The following is a 17,184-nucleotide window of genomic DNA, read 5'->3' as shown; positions in this document are numbered from 1 at the left end:
TTGTATATTTTTTAAATAGACATCAAAAGTTTAATTTTCTGCAACATATATCAAAATAATTATAGATTTTTAAAGTTTACTATAAATTTTCAAGACGTATGCCTTATTGAGATGACTGGTATGGAGGTGGAAGGTGCACTGATAGGGCTATCCAGGTGATCGAAATGAAACAAGATGTCTCAAGGAAACAAAAAGAATAGTTATTTAACGAGCCAACAGTAACAAGCATACAACCGCATTTACGTTCTTTTTTTCTTCCGTTTCTCTCTACCGACCCATCTCAACCCCCTCCCCCCCGCCCCATCTCAGCGGCCGCCTTCTGCCCTGGCTAAGCCTTTCCATATAAGAACATAGACATGAATTATACAAAGCATTTAGCTAATTCCATACGTGTTCTACATGGGAAGACATGTTCCAATATTCCTTTTAAAAATAGATAATAGTCTCCAACCAATTAATCCAAAATCTATAACTGCAACTTTTGCAGATTTCATTCCACACCACATTAGCAAAATATAAGTCATCCACAACGGTCATATATTGCTAGATCCAAGACATATAACATCAAAAAAAAATCCTTGGTAGGGGTATTCAAAGCGAGTACAGAGGTATTCAAAGCGCGTACAGACCACACACCTAGCTTAATATCACAGAACCCAAAATCATTTCAAATATATGTTTCATTACAACTGTTTGTACTCTCAAAAATGAATAACAATTTGAACGGACTAATCTTCCTCCATTGGTACGTTCGGTACATCCCACCTGTCCTCTTCAATTGGTTTGGTGATCACAGAAATTGGTGACGGTAAGAAAAAATGTTAAGGAAACAACACCACTTCAACAGATATTAATATGAGAACTGTATAATAAGCAGTAAGCATCAGAATATTCAATTGCACAAATCTTGACATAACTCTTTCCGTTCAACTGAATATAACACAAGCAAAAGATTATAACAAAAGCATGCAATGCAAGGATATAAATCTGCATACTGATACAATTTTCACCCCTGTTGCAGCTGCTCTGAAGTTCTCTCCGAATTTCTGGAGTAACCTATTTAGAGAAATGGGATAAAGTTTCGAGGAGTAGCACATATTAGTTAACTCAGAAAATTCAGTAAACACCACTTGGATATTCATGCAGATGTATAAACGATGAAATGAAAATAACATACCAAATAGTGCTTCTGGTGATCCAACAAACGTGCAAGTTTCTCCTTATCCTTTTTCTCTAACTCATTCTTGTATCTATCACAAAAAATTTAGCATGAAACACATGACTAAACCAGTGAAATCGTGAGTAAGGACACTTGTAAAGAAACACCAAGTACCAATTCATCGTCACCAGTGAAAATGTGAGCAAAGACACACAAAGAAGGCTTGAGCGACATACAGCAAAGAACATTGTCAAACTATATAACCATAATTTCCACTAGAACATTTTCCAGGTGAATACTTTGCTCCAGCAAACAAAGATGTGTGTAAACCAATGGAAGAGAGATGGTAAAGAGAACTTTGCGTATTTGAATTTTGAAGTATGGCAGTTATCTTGCTGCATGTCATAAATAAAATGATGATGCCTTTCAGATTAGCGAAAAATGATTTAAATTCTACACATCCATCACTAACCTTTCCACAAATGCAAGCAGTGATTGATGCCATATAACAGGCATGATCCTTCCGTCATCAAGAAACCGCATGAAGTGAGCAAGCACTGCATCAAGTGCACGATATGGCAAAGCATATTTCTTATCTAGAAATAGCTTGATAAAGTAACTGCAAGAGAGGAATTAGGTTACAGCATCCTCGAGGTAAAGGAACCAAAACAGTATATGTACAGACAAGCCACAACAATATTGTCATCCACAAAGTTACAGATGCAATGTATTTAGTAACTAAGCATCATGCGCCCTTCCGTAAACAAGACAAGACACTATTCATGGAAACAACATAATGCATTGCATTGCAAAAAAAATTAGTCCATTGCGTTATATGACAGGACTAGACCACATAATTGAAAAACGAGTAGTCGAGAATTGCCACAACTGTCGCTTTGCATCATGAAATATATTGGGAGTCAGAACGATAATTCAGATAGACAAATGGAGATCCTATGCAGCATTACTAGAAACTTGCAAATTTACTTAATGTTAGCTGATAGGAACCATTTAGCAGAACAAGGTTGCATAGAATGTCAGGAGAAAACACAGGCAAAAAGATATATAAAGGAAAGAGTATTGTGAACTTTCTGCATCACGCACATTTAACAGCTCCAATAGAGATAGCAGATACTATGTGAAGACACTACTATGAATAAATAAACATAAATTAGATTCAATAAGTAATGGTTTTGGACTAAAAAAAGGTAATGTTTGGTAAAAAATTGTCTCTTGCAAAAAGGATGTGGCAATATTAAAATTCTATACAGAGAAAATAGAAAATGTCAAGGTGCCTCACTTACCTAGTAGTACCACAGTATTCCATCTCTGCTAGTTTCACTAACGCTACACTGCATCCAAATGCCAAGTGGGGATAAGACACTAACTCACAATCATCTTGGACATGAATCCTACAAAATATTCAGCTGACCTTGCGTGGAGAAAAGGAATGGAGACTTTCTGGATAATACTTCCAATAATTACTGCTTCACGGAGAGTGCAATCCCTTCCCTGCAGTCAGGATTATGAGCTTATGAAGTGGACAAGAAAAGGGGGAAGTAAGATATCATTGTGCAGCTAGACTAAAATGTGACCAAGGGAGTGATGAACAAAAAAAGCTGCCTGGTAGACATAATTGATTGAAGGAGAATAAGCTTCCATTCAATTTCTCAAAATTATATGTTGAACCATATAACTCCTTTCAATCACCAATCATCGGGAAATGCAGTTTGCCAGAATTTGAGATATTAGTCCAGAGAGCATTACAAAGGAAATGGATATGCCCTGTGCCCCTGTGTTCTACTAAAGTCTTATCTCTGAAAAGAATAATTACCCGACAGAGTGGCAGCAAAATTCCCTTGTTAAAAGCTGCAGGCTTATAAAGTGACTTTTTCAGAGACTGGTAGAGCGCAAAATGCAGTCTCTTGTTCTGCCTTATGTCATTACGAACACGAGGAAGCAAAATGGCTTCATAGAATCGTTCAGCGTTCTTCGTGTTCATGTTTGATGAGAATAGCCGTGTCGCTTGATAAACTGCATTAGGAGACCAATTCTCTGGCTCAGTTAGCTGCAGCACATCTGCCCAGCACTCCAATGATGGTATGCGCTTGAAAGCTTTTGGAATTTTGCCACTTGTGTATCGGCTTAAGAACTTCCCAACCCTACATATGAAAAATTCAGTACTGTATAGAGAAATGCAAAACTTCTTTTACAGGCAACAAGATAAGAGGCAGTCGCATACTCTTTATAAAGCTCAACAATGCTGTTGTCCAATTTCACACGAGGCCGTCCATCTGTGCAAACAAATACAAACATCAGGAATTGTATAACCAAATAATTTTTTGTCCATTTCCAGTCATCGACGCACACCCGGCCAAAATGCAATTAAAACTACTTCAAAATAGCTCCCAGTTTGCTCAATGTAGCGGAGAAGAAACAGTTAAGTAGGTACACTCACCCGTTGAGACCTCGGCATCCTTCTCTCTTATCTTCTGGAGAATGATATCACCCAGTGTGAGCTCAGCAGCATTGTCCTTTGACATGAAGGCAGCGAGAGCCTTCTCGTCCTCCTCGTTGATCTCCACCTACCAATACCACAAAACCAGCAAATTCGCATTAGCCACTGCCCAAAAATTAATCACTCTTTTTTTTTGTCATTCAAGGCACGCACCTCGCCGCCGTCGTACTCGCTCAGCGCTTCAAATCCGTCGAACTCGTCGACGTCCTCCTCTTCGTCATCCGCGGTGCGGACGGGGAACGACGAGGATGCGGACGGCCCGTCGGCAGCGGCTGAGGGTCCCTCGTCGCTGGAGTCGGCGAGCATCTCCTCCTGCTGCTGCTTGCGCGCCTCGCGGAGGATCTTGGCGCTGAGGGAGGAAGGAATGGACGCCTCCTCATCCGCCTGGTGCTGCTTGGTGGCGCCCGAGCGGCGGCGCTTCGAGGCATCGGCGACCGCGTCGGCGTCGGCGCCCAGAGGGAGGCGGTGCTTCGGCTGCTTATCGGAGGCGGACTTGCGCTTCTTCCCCGCCATGGCTTCAGGGACTCGGAACTTCGGCCTGGGGAGGCGGCGGCGCAGGAGGGAGGCGGCGGCGAGGTAGTAACAAAGCCCTAGTGGAGGGCGCGTGCGGTCGTGGCGGGTTTTGTTCCTGGAGGGAGATGACCGAGCCGAGCCGAGCCGACTCGCTCGCGGACACGGCTCGGCCCAATATTGAGCCCACAGCCCAGGGGAGAAGATCAGCTAGCATTGCATGCGACGTTCTCTCCCAAAAAGAAAAGAAAAAAGTCCAGCTAGGCAGGAAATCAATATTCGTCAAGAAAAATCATTAACAACAAACAGAGATCACTCTGAGCTTCATCATATTCCATTCATTTTGTCGCATCACTTCCAAATTACAGAAAATTTAGGCAGCTACACTACTACAGAGAGACGCCCAACGCCCAAGAACAAATGGAATCTGCAGATGCAATTGCGTCTTCTTTTCCATCTTCGATATATATATATATATATATGGAGGCACACCTTCATGTGGCCCGCGTTTCTAACATTTCATTTCCGTCACGTCGCCACATTGACAGACAGAGCTGTATGGTAAAGGCTTTCAGATGGAGGAGCATTGTGCACATATGTTGCTTGTTCCCTCCAAATGGTCCTTTTCTTGGATCAACATGTTGGATCGCAGAAAAAGTACAATGTCTTTTTCATCTTTGCCTGCGGAGGAACTCCCTCATTTCAGGGTGGAATTCCCCTCGTACGATCAGTTTCATTTTCTTCGAGTCCTCCCATAGCAAGTATCCGCTGTCCCTTGCATGATCACAGCATTGTTCAAATAATTCCTGCACAAGGAAGCGGAATTAAACATATTTTCAGTGCTTACAAGAAAAATCACAAAGGAGAACCAAGTAGACCGGATTTCCTGAAATCCAAGGGCCATAAGCAAGCAGAATTTTGTCAGGTACTCTTTGCCGAGAGAGAGAGAGAGAGAGAGAGAGAGATTAATACTGTGTTTACCCTGCTAGGAAAATCTTCATATAAATGTGACGGGATCATCTCAATCCTGTTACGGTCGGTTTCCCACAGTCTAATCTGCACAGAGGAATTACCAATCTCCTATATTATTTCTGCAAAGTTGGTGTTGCCTGGTCTAGGGGAGGGAAGGATTGCTCCTTACCTGATCTGTCACATTCTCTGGGACAGTAGGTATCTTGTCAGCAACACGAGGATGAGCATTTTGCTGAAGAAATGAAATTATCTGAAAAGGCAAGAAGATAATCAATGCTAAAAAAAGAAACAAGCTAGACCTCAAATGTACAATTGCTTTTACAATACAGGAAGTAGAGTAGAAATCAAGATGGACAAAATCCATTTCTAACATATGCACAGTGCTCAACAAGAAGCCCTAATTAAGTTTACAATGCATTGATAGGCTTAAACTTCAAATAGAAGCACACTTATGAAACCACGAGTGTACGTATCTATGTAAAAAATTCTGCAGCAACATACGTTGACCATTATATGTTCACTTGTCATTTTGGATATTGACATGGTCTCCTATACACACCAGACACATTTGTGATTTGGAAAAGGGGCCAAGCCAGCCTCTTTTCTTTTCCGTGCCAAGCCTTTTGTAAAATTGGGTGTATAGCTCAGTTGGTAGAGCATTGGACCTTTAACCTAATGGTCGATTTTCTATTATATGTTAGCAAAAATAGAGATGTTCCAATAATACGGAAATATTTTCTATGACAAATACACTCGTATCATTTCATGTGACAAACAAGCACTCTTAAGTGTATTAATTGTCAAATTTTTAGAAATCCGACCACACACATCCGAGGACAACAATTAAAATAGAATGGGATGGTATAATATAGCAGAAATGATACCTGTTCAGCAGTGATTCCATTCTCAAAAGCACCATATATACTTTCTTTTGTAATAGCTCCCACGATGAGGTTTGGAAGTTGATACTCCACCCTGGAAAAACATACAACTCATAATTTCCTTTCCAGAAAAAATGTGCATTAACAAAGATTGGAAGATCAACAGCGCACAAGGTAAAATCCAGGATCGCAAGCAACCACAGAACTAGTACTCTCACTACAATCAAGCCTTAAAAAGGTATCCTATTGGACTCATTAAAAAACATCTTTCCAACCTAGTTTCAAATTCAGGTCTCAAATTAATGCTAAGTGTTGAATGCAAAAGACAAATCCTCCTAGCCACCTGCAGAGCTCTCCCATGAACCTGTGCCAATAGCATAAGGTGCCACATGAGGACCAACAAAATACAGCCAACATTGGGCAACTGACAAATCCATTCAGATGAGGGTGGTTAAAATAGCTAGATCTACAAGCCAGCTACAGGTCCATAATTCTGAAGGACTTCATCTCGAGGGAATGTCTACAGATTGCTTAGTTGAATTAGTTCATTGCTTTGCCTAGCAATGGTACTGGACACCGCTAGAAAGTTAAATAAGTGACGTTGCTAAGTCTATGAGGTCTAATTTATCAAGGGGAACAACACAACTACAAGCTCCTGCATGAAACTAACAGCTAGTGACCAACACACTGGGAGTATCCAATTAACTGAACAAGCTTGTCACCAGTCTACTGGGAATATCCAACTAACTGAACTAGCATATAATTCTCTCTATTTTTCATGTGTAACATATAGCACATTAATAAACAAAAGAAAGTAGTTCCAAGATAGGACCTACAGCGCAGTAGCTCTAATGAAAAAAAATGACAGATTGATGAGCTCGGCTATGACACTCATCTGACACCTCATGTACCTTGAAAAAAGGCGTAGAATTTCACAATGCAATTTCGACGTAGAGTATGCATACATTCTAAAGTTTGTCTCAACAACCACAAAACCCTGCAACAACAATACCAGTATCAACTCTTAGATGAAACGTACTGCATCTTCATCATGATTGATTGATCATTGCTTACAAGGCAAGTAGATGGAGGTTACAGAGAGGAATTGAAAAACATAAATAATTGCAGTAGCAAGGGAAATTAAATGTTGGTTACCTCTTTGCTGGATGATGAATCAGACAAGCTTGCTGAGAGATCTGTGGCCAATTTCGTAGGTATGAACCAGCTATCCTTTCGACCCTGCAATTCATTACTCATCAAAATGATCAAAGAGGAGGGGGATCTAAATCAAAAAAAAATTACCTGCTGCAGTTTGACTAATCCCAACTCCGCAAGATCCCTAATGGCAATTTTTTGGACATCAGTCAGAGTATTCAAGCTATAAGCCTGAAACATGATCAAAACAGACAAAGTACGGCAGTGATTTTTCAACCAATGTACCATGCAGCAAACTTCGACATAAGAATAAATGCAGGCATGTAAGCTTGATGTCGCTATCCTGTTAGATAGCATAGAATAGCTCCAACTTTGAGAGCTCCTTCCATATACCTCTACAGTTTATCTCAAACTTCCACAAAACCACAAATTAATAGCCTTTTACCCCTTTACCCACTTGATGGGAATACACTTCATTTCCATATTGATATATCATATTACCGAAAGACAAGGTGCTGTGAAGATGGGAAAATATCAGGTGCCACAAAACTTGGTGGAATCGCGGAAACCCCTCCACAAAACCCTTCGTGCAGATGCTTAACATGATCTAAAAGAAGTTTCGCCTTACCGCTCCCAATTTATGAAAACTAAGTTCCAAAAGAAATGATATCAACTCTGTAGGGTCCACTCCACGTTCCTATTTAAAAACATAAAATAATCAAGTCAAAAATCCATCATACAAATCAACCACATGAAGCAAAAAGAATTCCGAAAATAATATAGCACCAATACCTCTGCAGATGAAATGTATTCTCTCATTATGTACCAAAGTTGTGCATTTGTCTCCATCAGCTGGTTGCATAGAAAATAATAAGAACCAAAGATGGAAATCTGTCAGATAATTGAATTAACTGAGAGCTGAGCACGGACAAGAAATTGGAAGCCATTCTCAGTTAACTTTGGAGCTTCACCATCCCTGAAAAGGTACCAAATCAGGAACCCATGTTGTTATAATTATTGCATGTGGATCCAGTGAATCAAATATATATAGTATGCTAGACAACATATAGCAGCAAACGAAAATATTACATTTTAAATGTTTCACATGAGAATGTTGGTATCAAACATGATTCACATTTTTTTTCTTTTTTATTAAAAAAAAGGATCAAGCTGCTGAGCTGAATGAGTTGTAAGGGTCATCAATTAATCAAATTTTATAACCAGAAACTCGAACAGACCATCAGCAATTTTCTGTCAGCGGGCATCAACTTGAATTTACTAGTCACTAATTATTGTTTAGTATATTGCTATGTGGCATTGTAGATAACACCACTGGATATATTATCTAATTTTACTAGAAAAAAGACAGCTGCAGCAATCTGAGTAGTTGAAAAACAACATTTAGCTGTCACTAGTTTATATGTAGTCAATTTAACTATCAAAGCAAGGTAACTAGATGGAACCTTGAACTCAGAAGACCTCGCTGAAATGTTTTCATCATGGATGAGCTGAAACTTGTCCCCCTTTCGACTTGAGACGAGTTGATCAATTGCAGCAAGAAGCACTAATCTCCCGTAGAAAATAAACAAAACTTATGTAAGCCTTCACTAGGGAAAATAAACACAGGAAATCTTCCAAATGTTCTAACAGTAAGATCCCACGGGGAAAAGAAAAGACAATGAAGATGATACAAAGAAAACAGATATGGTAACCAAAGTTCTGAGTTACGCTTTGTCATCCTTACCTCCCACTGCTCAATAGCATAGCCTTCTAGATCAGCTGAAGCAGGCAATCTACCAGTGACACTTGATAGTATCGGTTCCCTTGGTAAACTTCCACTGCAACAAAAGTACAATATAAAAGTAAAATGATCAACCAGTTATAGCTCAACAAATAGAACTTCAAGAACAAAAAGCTAGAGGAATGAAGCTTAAACATCACCAGCTTGAGGTATATCATGCTAGATTCTTTTTTTTAATAAACAAACAGCCATGTATAGTATCACCAGTATACAACATTTTTCTTTCATGTACAAAGATTTGGAATTTTTACACTTCTCAATGCAATCATCTGTGCTCTTGTGAATTATTTGTTCATCACAAAACAACATGCAGAGAGTTTACAAAAAAATGATATCAGCAGGGTACAGTGTAATTTCATAAGGCAGTATAAAATTACTACACACTCTTAACAATGGTACATATGCTATAAGATGGACATAGCACATGTTGTGTTGCTGACACATCAGAACAGTTTAGACTAATGAAGCAAATAGCTAAGAATTTGAGAAAGGAACACCCATGTAATTTTCAAACAAAAAAGAAAGCTGTTGAGAAAATGTTACCCATCAACCAAATACTTCTGCATGTTACCCTGGAACTTTTGGTTCATCTTGTAGCTCACCTCCTTTCGTCTATATACAGAAAAAAACCAAGTGAGTTAGAAAGTGCTTAATTTACAATGGACCAGCTATGCCTATGCACATGCAAGTGATACTAAAAGGAGACTTAAATGTCCAGTTATATACTTGCCACTAAAAATATAGAAAGGAACAACATTTGTATACTGATTGACTTTGTTTGCTAGGTACCATCCCAAAGATGCATGAGTTGGAAAAATGCTATCGCATGTGAGGATAACAGGTGGGCCATGGGCCCAATTGTCAGTGACACCCTAATGGTATTTTCCAATTTCTGAAATCTTTCCGATGGTACTGAGCAATTTCGACTGTTGCGCTTACTGATTCTATTTGGATTTTGGTTTCAAATGACGAGCCAAGCGAGGGGATGATAGCAGACATGAATTTGATCATTGGTTTGCCTGCCATGGTGGCATGAATCTCTGGCAGTGCTAAGCGTAACAGTCAATGCCAGTGCAGCAAGTAAGCTAATAATAGGTGAGCAGTATTCCCAGAAATGTCTGTGTTCAAGAGTCATCAAAAATCCTCATTTTTCCACCTTGAATAAATGAAATTGTATGCGTATCTTAAAAACCAAGTCCTCACTCTAGATATATAGAAAATGCAGCATACATTCAAGCATACCATTGAACATATAGTTCATAAAACAATCTCAAACCAAACTAAACAAATATTCAAACCTATAAGGGTGATTACTCAACAAACCTAATCAGCGCTCGTGTAGACATGGCCATTTCATGATGAAAAATTAACAACATAGCCATCAAGAGCTGAGATTGCCCACGTCACATGCCAATACTGACATATTTGCCATGGTCACAGCTTATTTCATATCATGAGCTTGTAAAAGTCTGACTTAAAGAGGGACGCGCCGTTACTCAACACCTACACTCCTACCATGACACATATTGCCATACATACATGATGAATATATTGTACAGAGAAAACCACTGGGTTATTATCACAAGTATGTAACGTGCTGCTCAACTGCAAATTATTGCTTGCTTTGTACAATTAATGCATTAGCTCAACCTCCCATAAAAATTTTAGCAACTTGCTATCCGTGAAAAATGTAATCTCCCACGAGCGCAGGAGAAACATAATACATGCTATCAAAGCACGAGGATAAAGGTGAAATTACATCACCAGTTCACCACTCTGACTTATGAGTTGAAATTGATTGTTTAGTGATTGATCTAATCCAGGACAGTCGCAGCCTGGTCAGGCTTCAAGCTATAAATACCCAGTGTCTGATCGAGATGGATGGTGTCTTACCTATCATGCACTTCAAGAAAGACCCTGAGCTGGAGCAGCCTATCAATGGCGACCCTGTGCTTGGCGGCGTATTCATCAAGCACCCACTCTTCCATAGCTGCAGCGGCCACCGGTGTCAATACGAACAGCATCTGCAGTGCATACTTCTTCGCCAGTGGAGGGAGTGACCTGTGAAACAACTGAAACTCATGAGGACAGCACTGATAATTCATAACGCACTGCAAAACATGCGGATTTTGGACCTGAGTACAGCCTCACAGATGAAGGCGGAGTCATAGAGCATGTCAAGCTTGGCGGCAGGCAGCGCAGCCACCATGTCCATGAAGTTCCTCGCCACTACCATCACCTGTGGCATCTTCGAAGCACCTGTGGAGAACATAGGGGGTGGATACTAAATCCTTGTTTGCTCCCAAACTGACTCTTTTGAAGTTACAGCCAACAGATCAATCCCAATTAGAATATTAAATCCCAGATCTTAAATACCTAAGAGTAGCTTCGATCAGACACGGTGAGGTTTATAAAACTCGAATGCTAGTCTGGCCTGTTTGCAATCGAATGGAAATGTCATAACAAGTTCTCAAATCGGAACAAGTATTCAACAAAATTGCATGGTGCCTAACTTCACTTAGGTACTAGAGAAACCCTTAACCCCTTATGGCATTATCAATTTCAGCTGGTGCCTAACCTGCTGGGCCCTAGGCCACAAGTTGCTATCCGTGGGTCGCCGCCGCCTCTCCCCGCTCCGCCGTTCAGCGCTCGCCGCAGCCGTGCGCCCGCCAACACCTGGTATCTATGCAGTGCCCGCAGAAGTAGCGTCCCCCACACCTCGAGCTGTCAGTCGGCGGTCCTCCGGGGCCTCCTCAGTCCTGCTCGCCCGCCTCTGGCAGCGGCGGCTGGAGCGGAGCGGCAGCCAGCGCGGGTGAGCGCAGCGCACGGGCGACGGGGTGAGGCAGAGGCGGACCCACCAAGCCAATATAGGGCCGCCCTACCCAACGCCGGGCGAGCACTGGGCTGGAGTTAGACAAGTGACAGATGCGGCCTGCAGTTGCCGTTCACACCGTGCGCCGGGGCGTCAGTTTGGGGAAGAAGGACCCAAGGGCTGCGGGGCCCTCGTGGGTACAGATTAAGGTTAGGTAAAAAAAAATCGAAGAATCTTCAAAAGAGTAGGTAATTTTTGCAATTTATTAAAGAAGAATAAAGTTAATATAGTTTATGAAAAAAAACTAGATCCGAAAACTATAGAATTATTCGATTTATTAGAAGAAAAAACTGATAAAAACCTAACTACGACATAAAGCGACCGGATCGATCTTCAAAAGACGATCCATCACCACACACCTAGATAGAGCGATCATCTAGACGCACGAGAGAAGGAGCCTGCCACAAGTCATCGTTGCCAAGTTAGGTTACATATCACGATGTAGTAGCTCCGACTTCACATAGCAAACTCCCTCACCCATGGCAGACGACCACTACGAAGCATAAGATAGCCGCGAGGGTGAAAGGCTTGCACCCTAGCCGGAAGCCACCATTCCACAGTGACATCTCTAGAAAGGACATGACGCCAAGTTGTCAACATCGGTGGTCCAAAAATTGGACTAGGTTTTCACTCAGAAAATCCAACCAGGTGGGAAGAGGAGGCACTACGACAAATGACTCCATGGAGGGGAACGACGCCTGAAGGGCGTTGCCGTCATCTGCACCGGCATTAATTGGGAAAGGCTTTCACCCCGACCTCCCTCGACTCACCTACAGAGAAGGCAACCGGACCCTGGCCACTCCGCTTCCGCAACAATCGTCGTCCAAGCGGGCGCACCCTGCCCTGAGGCCACCTGAACGTTAGTGTTCTCCCCGTATGCCGGATCTGGGGGAGGGAGACAGATCCAGCAAGGGAAGGAGACTTCACGCCAGGCAACTAGTGATGATCATGTCGCGAGGGGATTGGTAGCTGCTGCAGCATGCGCAAGCCGGCCAGGAAAGGGGGAGCACCAGTCGAGTCACATCGTGAATCACGCCGATAGCACTGCACCGACACGCATAGCCCTCTGTGCACCTTGACATGTGCCCTTAAGCGTCGTTGCGAACCCTGCTTCGCCGAGGCAGGAACCAAACACACGCACGCAGAATCATGCAGACCGAACACGGAGCAGCAGCCCCAAGTCGCCGCCCCGTCGAGCCCCAGAAGACACTAACGACATCGCATGCAGTGAGCGTGAGACAGCACAGGAGACACCCCTAGGGCACCGAGCCGCCGAGCGTGGGATCTCCCACCAAGATCCGACAGCCTGCACTGGAGACGAGACTGTCGCGTCGCCCTATGCGAACTCCGCCGTGGCCTGCCATCGGGCCTCTCGCCATAAGGCCCAAGGCGGAAGACTAGCCACCACATGCGCCGCCAAGCAGATCCGGGTCGGATCCCACCACCGTGTGAACTGTCACCGTCGCTCTTGTCGCCGCACCACCCGTGCTCCGCGCGCCACTTCGCGACCTAGATCTAGTAGGGGGTTAGCCCCACCGCCGTTGTCCTTGTAGAACCCAGACTTCCGGCAACCCACTCGGACAGTGGCAAGATGGAGGGTGAGGGAGGGAGGCGGGCTGGTGACGGCATGGCGGGGAGCTGCCACCCGTGTCGCCTCATGGAGTGACGCGTGGGGCACTTGGAGGAAGGCAGAGGTTGAGAGTTTTTCAAGATTAGGTAAAAATTAGCACTTGCAATACCCGCATCGAATTAACAAAGCTTTTGCTTGTGCTCAAATGTTGTCACGAGAATTGGCTATTTAACTCGCCCTTAGGATGTAATTGATCCATTCCTGCTTTTATTAATTGAGTTCAGTAAGATCTTTCACCCATTGTTGACTCTAACAAAAAATAGTAAAACTCATTAGTTTTAGTGTCATATACTCTAACAAAAAGAGTTTTTTAATTTTTATTATTATAAATATCACGGATCCATACCATTACATTAGTCTTCATGCTCATTTCGTAATGGCATGATCCAATTTGCGAAGATTTGTTATGGCATGGATCCAATTTCAAAAGATTCGTAATGGTGTGATCTAATTTCAGGAGATATATAACGACATCTTTTCAAATACCGAAAGTGTAGTTGTATATTTCAAAACTGTGATATTTATAATAGCATAAATCTAAAAAACCAACAAAAATTAGTATGGCTGCTTTGCTAATGAAAAATATGTTGGTCTGCACCACCGCCCTACCAAAGATTTAGTCATGTGTCTACTGGGCGAGCAGGGGCGGAGCAGTATATGGATATTGGTGTATATATGTACACACACAAAAATTTGAAAAAAAAAATCACAGCTAGTAGGCATAATACATATATATTATTGTAATTCGGTCAGATTATGTAGGTTTAGCACAAGCTCGCTAACTATCCCAAGCATCCACTAGGCTGTACTTTCCTCACCACCCCTCCCATGTTGGGTCAGCATGCTATATATTATATGCGCATATCTTTCAATCGAAAGACTAAAGTTTTGTACCCATCAGACCAAATCATGGCCGGAGCTTGTCAATGTTTTTTTTCGCGATTACAGATCCTGCATATGCACACACTACTACACATACACACGCCTACAAGTATGCAACTATCACATGTCTATAAATAAAACCAAGAAAAATATTCGTATGTGTAAATCATAGACACCATGATCTGAACTTGGTGGATAGAGCCGTATCATCACGCCTCTGTCAGCATGTTAAGAGGTGATTCCCACTTATCAACACTTGTTAGAGAACTTACGAATCAGTCTTGAAGATTACTTTAGTCATGCTGAGATAATCAGTTTCCGTATTGCGTGCAAAAAAGATATGAAGTTTGAAACATCTAAAACAATTTTATCATTGTAAGCATGTAGCCTTAGCTAAAACAAACAAACATATTATACATATGGTACTTCAGACAAAGCAAAAATATGATAAAACCCACTATAGATTCTCTAATTCACATAATAAAGTATTTTTTTTTTAAGAACCAGGGTTTTATTAATCAAAGGTAGTAGGATTACAATCTTTGATGAGGAGCTCGGATACACAAAGAGGTGCGTCTAGTCGCAAAACCGCAGACCCCACGCTCCTTTTCGCTAATTGAGCAAGCTCACGAGCCATCCCATTACACCGATGTTCACCTTCTTGATCTCTACTCACAAAGAAAATTCAACAGTTCTTTGATTTCAATGTAGAACATGCCTCTGGAAGATCGATCCATCGAGGCATCCATAAGGCCCTGACCCCTGCAACACAATATAATTCAAATACAACCGGCATGTTGATCTATTACACTAGCAATCTGTTACGAGTACCTCAGCTTCAGTGGCATGCTGATACATTCCACAGCAATCTCGTTCCTCTAGTGCTGCGAGTATCCATTCCACCAACAATTATGATATATGGCAATGATAATGTATTAAATTTTTAGTAGTGATCTTGTTCATAATTTTTAGAGAAAAGTGCAATGGTGTAAAGTTATCTAAATGTTGATTTTTGAGTGATGTTTTTAATTAAAAGATATCTAAGCAGAAAAGATATTGAAATCATGATATACGGCAATGATGCATTACAAGTGTCCTAGTTATTTGAAGATATTGGTCTCGCAGGAATAGATTATTAATTATTATTTTTATATTGTAAATTTTTTAGGGAAATGAAAGTTTGAAGCTAGAATAAACATATTTAAGACAAAATAAAAATAGAATATTTTGTACACTCATTCTTATAATGATGGGTCTGCCATTGGGGGTGAGGTTTGAGGCCCATTTGGAACGTATGATAGGAAAATTGCAGGAATGGAGGTGAAATGCTTATCCAATCCTATGGGAATTAAAAACACAGGAATAGAAAAAAGAAACCCTTTGATAGCAGCATAGGAAAAATAAAGGAGTCTCACAGCTATTGTTGCCTTTGAATTTGAATTTGATCAACTAGCCATTTGAGCAAGTTAGCCGTTACCTGATGTCTATACATGCACTCCTGAGAGATCTCGACACAAAATGCTCATCACCAAATCTCACCTGCAAGTTTGCTTGCTCGGTCACCAAGCCTGGCAAGAAATCTAACGTGCCACTTCATTTGGTAAGTCAAAACTGAACTCTTTGGTATGCATCTAAAGACTTTTATGTATGTATGTAAGGATTAGCAACTTATTTTCTTGTTTCCTCTCTTCTATCAGGCTATAGGAATTGATAGCACAAACTAGCAACAATTTGAGTATCCCTGTGATGTGCGGCATTTTTTCTCTTCTAACCTATGGGACGTAAGCCCTAAAAGAAACTGCCTTATCTATTGGCAGTAACTCCCACAATGTTACTCTCTAGTCTATCACTCTCCACTTAAATCAGGAAGTGTTCGTTCGTCACCCCTTCACCTTACAAAACACAAGGGTACCACATGGTTGATGTCTAACAAACTTCACCTGATCCAAATCCTCTGTATTAAGCCAGATTTAAGACAGAGAAACACTGTTTACATAGTGAAATATGTTTTATGCAACATTATTTTATATTAATTAATCATTTTTTATGCAGCTACAGTGAATCACAATAGTATGCAGGACCTTTTGTACTATAGTATTTTACTGTAGTAGTCAATTCGAAACATTCATCACAGATCGGACGGTTAAAATTTCTCATCACTACATATTACTATAGATCCTCTACAGTAACTCCTTCACTGCAGAGTATCTGATCCAACTTCACCGCCTCACCCTTCTTCCGCGGTAGATACCAAATCATGACTCTTTCGGAGTTGACCTCCTTTGCAAAGACTCGAAACATGTCTCAAAATCGTACACTTAATTTTTCCACAGCAGGCCACGTTACCTAGACGTTCCGCGACACGTTGGAGTGAAATTTGAATCTTTGTTCCGAGATGCCTCGCTTTACACAAAAGTTACCATGAAATGAAAATAGCACACGGTGTGCTATCGATTGTTTCATTGGACAGGTAAGGTAACACGTATTCATCCTGAGCCATCAACACATCATACCAGGCGTAATGGCAAAGCTGTTCGCCGGTGACTGCAAACATTTATAGTATATTTGGTTGACGTCTAACTTTACTATAAGTAAGATTAAATAAAGTACGGAGCAGGAGAATAAGAAAATTTGGCACGAAATGAATCTATAATATATAGAGAAAGAGAATAAGAAAATTTAATAAGCTATAATTATAATATCAAACCAAATACTATATACATATATAAGAAAATGCGGACACGACTAACATGTGACGTCACAAGAAACAACCAAACGTGCCCTTACTGGCCGGAGCTGCCGGC

General features: G+C 41.4%; 2 protein-coding genes across 3 annotated transcripts; both read right to left on the bottom strand.

Moving 5' to 3' along the window:
• Positions 1-514: 514 nt before the first annotated feature.
• LOC133888475 (bystin-like) lies at positions 515-4,300 on the bottom strand. 2 transcript variants are annotated; one of them, XM_062328745.1, is made up of 10 exons: positions 3,831-4,300; positions 3,618-3,744; positions 3,402-3,453; positions 2,994-3,321; positions 2,592-2,671; positions 2,464-2,511; positions 1,632-1,778; positions 1,178-1,250; positions 864-1,056; positions 515-831 (listed from the first exon to the last, which is right to left on the bottom strand). In XM_062328745.1, exons 1-10 carry the CDS (start codon positions 4,188-4,190, stop codon positions 791-793), a joined length of 1,449 nt encoding a protein of 482 aa, XP_062184729.1. In that variant the 5' UTR covers positions 4,191-4,300; the 3' UTR covers positions 515-790. The 2 variants fall into 2 exon arrangements, with proteins under 2 accessions (XP_062184729.1, XP_062184730.1); XM_062328746.1 differs by having other exon boundaries at positions 515-808; positions 984-1,056; positions 3,831-4,295.
• Positions 4,301-4,463: 163 nt separating this feature from the next.
• LOC133888476 (general transcription and DNA repair factor IIH subunit TFB2) lies at positions 4,464-11,956 on the bottom strand. The gene is made up of 16 exons (XM_062328747.1): positions 11,575-11,956; positions 11,132-11,255; positions 10,890-11,057; positions 9,540-9,608; positions 8,940-9,033; positions 8,659-8,759; positions 8,126-8,171; positions 7,988-8,047; positions 7,824-7,892; positions 7,343-7,426; positions 7,196-7,279; positions 6,952-7,037; positions 6,044-6,134; positions 5,329-5,409; positions 5,169-5,243; positions 4,464-4,993 (listed from the first exon to the last, which is right to left on the bottom strand). Exons 2-16 carry the CDS (start codon positions 11,242-11,244, stop codon positions 4,859-4,861), a joined length of 1,356 nt encoding a protein of 451 aa, XP_062184731.1. The 5' UTR covers positions 11,245-11,255; positions 11,575-11,956; the 3' UTR covers positions 4,464-4,858.
• Positions 11,957-17,184: the final 5,228 nt, after the last annotated feature.

The sequence above is a fragment of the Phragmites australis genome, chromosome 13 (genome assembly GCF_958298935.1).
Source record: "Phragmites australis chromosome 13, lpPhrAust1.1, whole genome shotgun sequence".
NCBI lineage: Eukaryota > Viridiplantae > Streptophyta > Magnoliopsida > Poales > Poaceae > Phragmites > Phragmites australis.
This window is presented reverse-complemented; position numbering and strand designations above follow the sequence as displayed.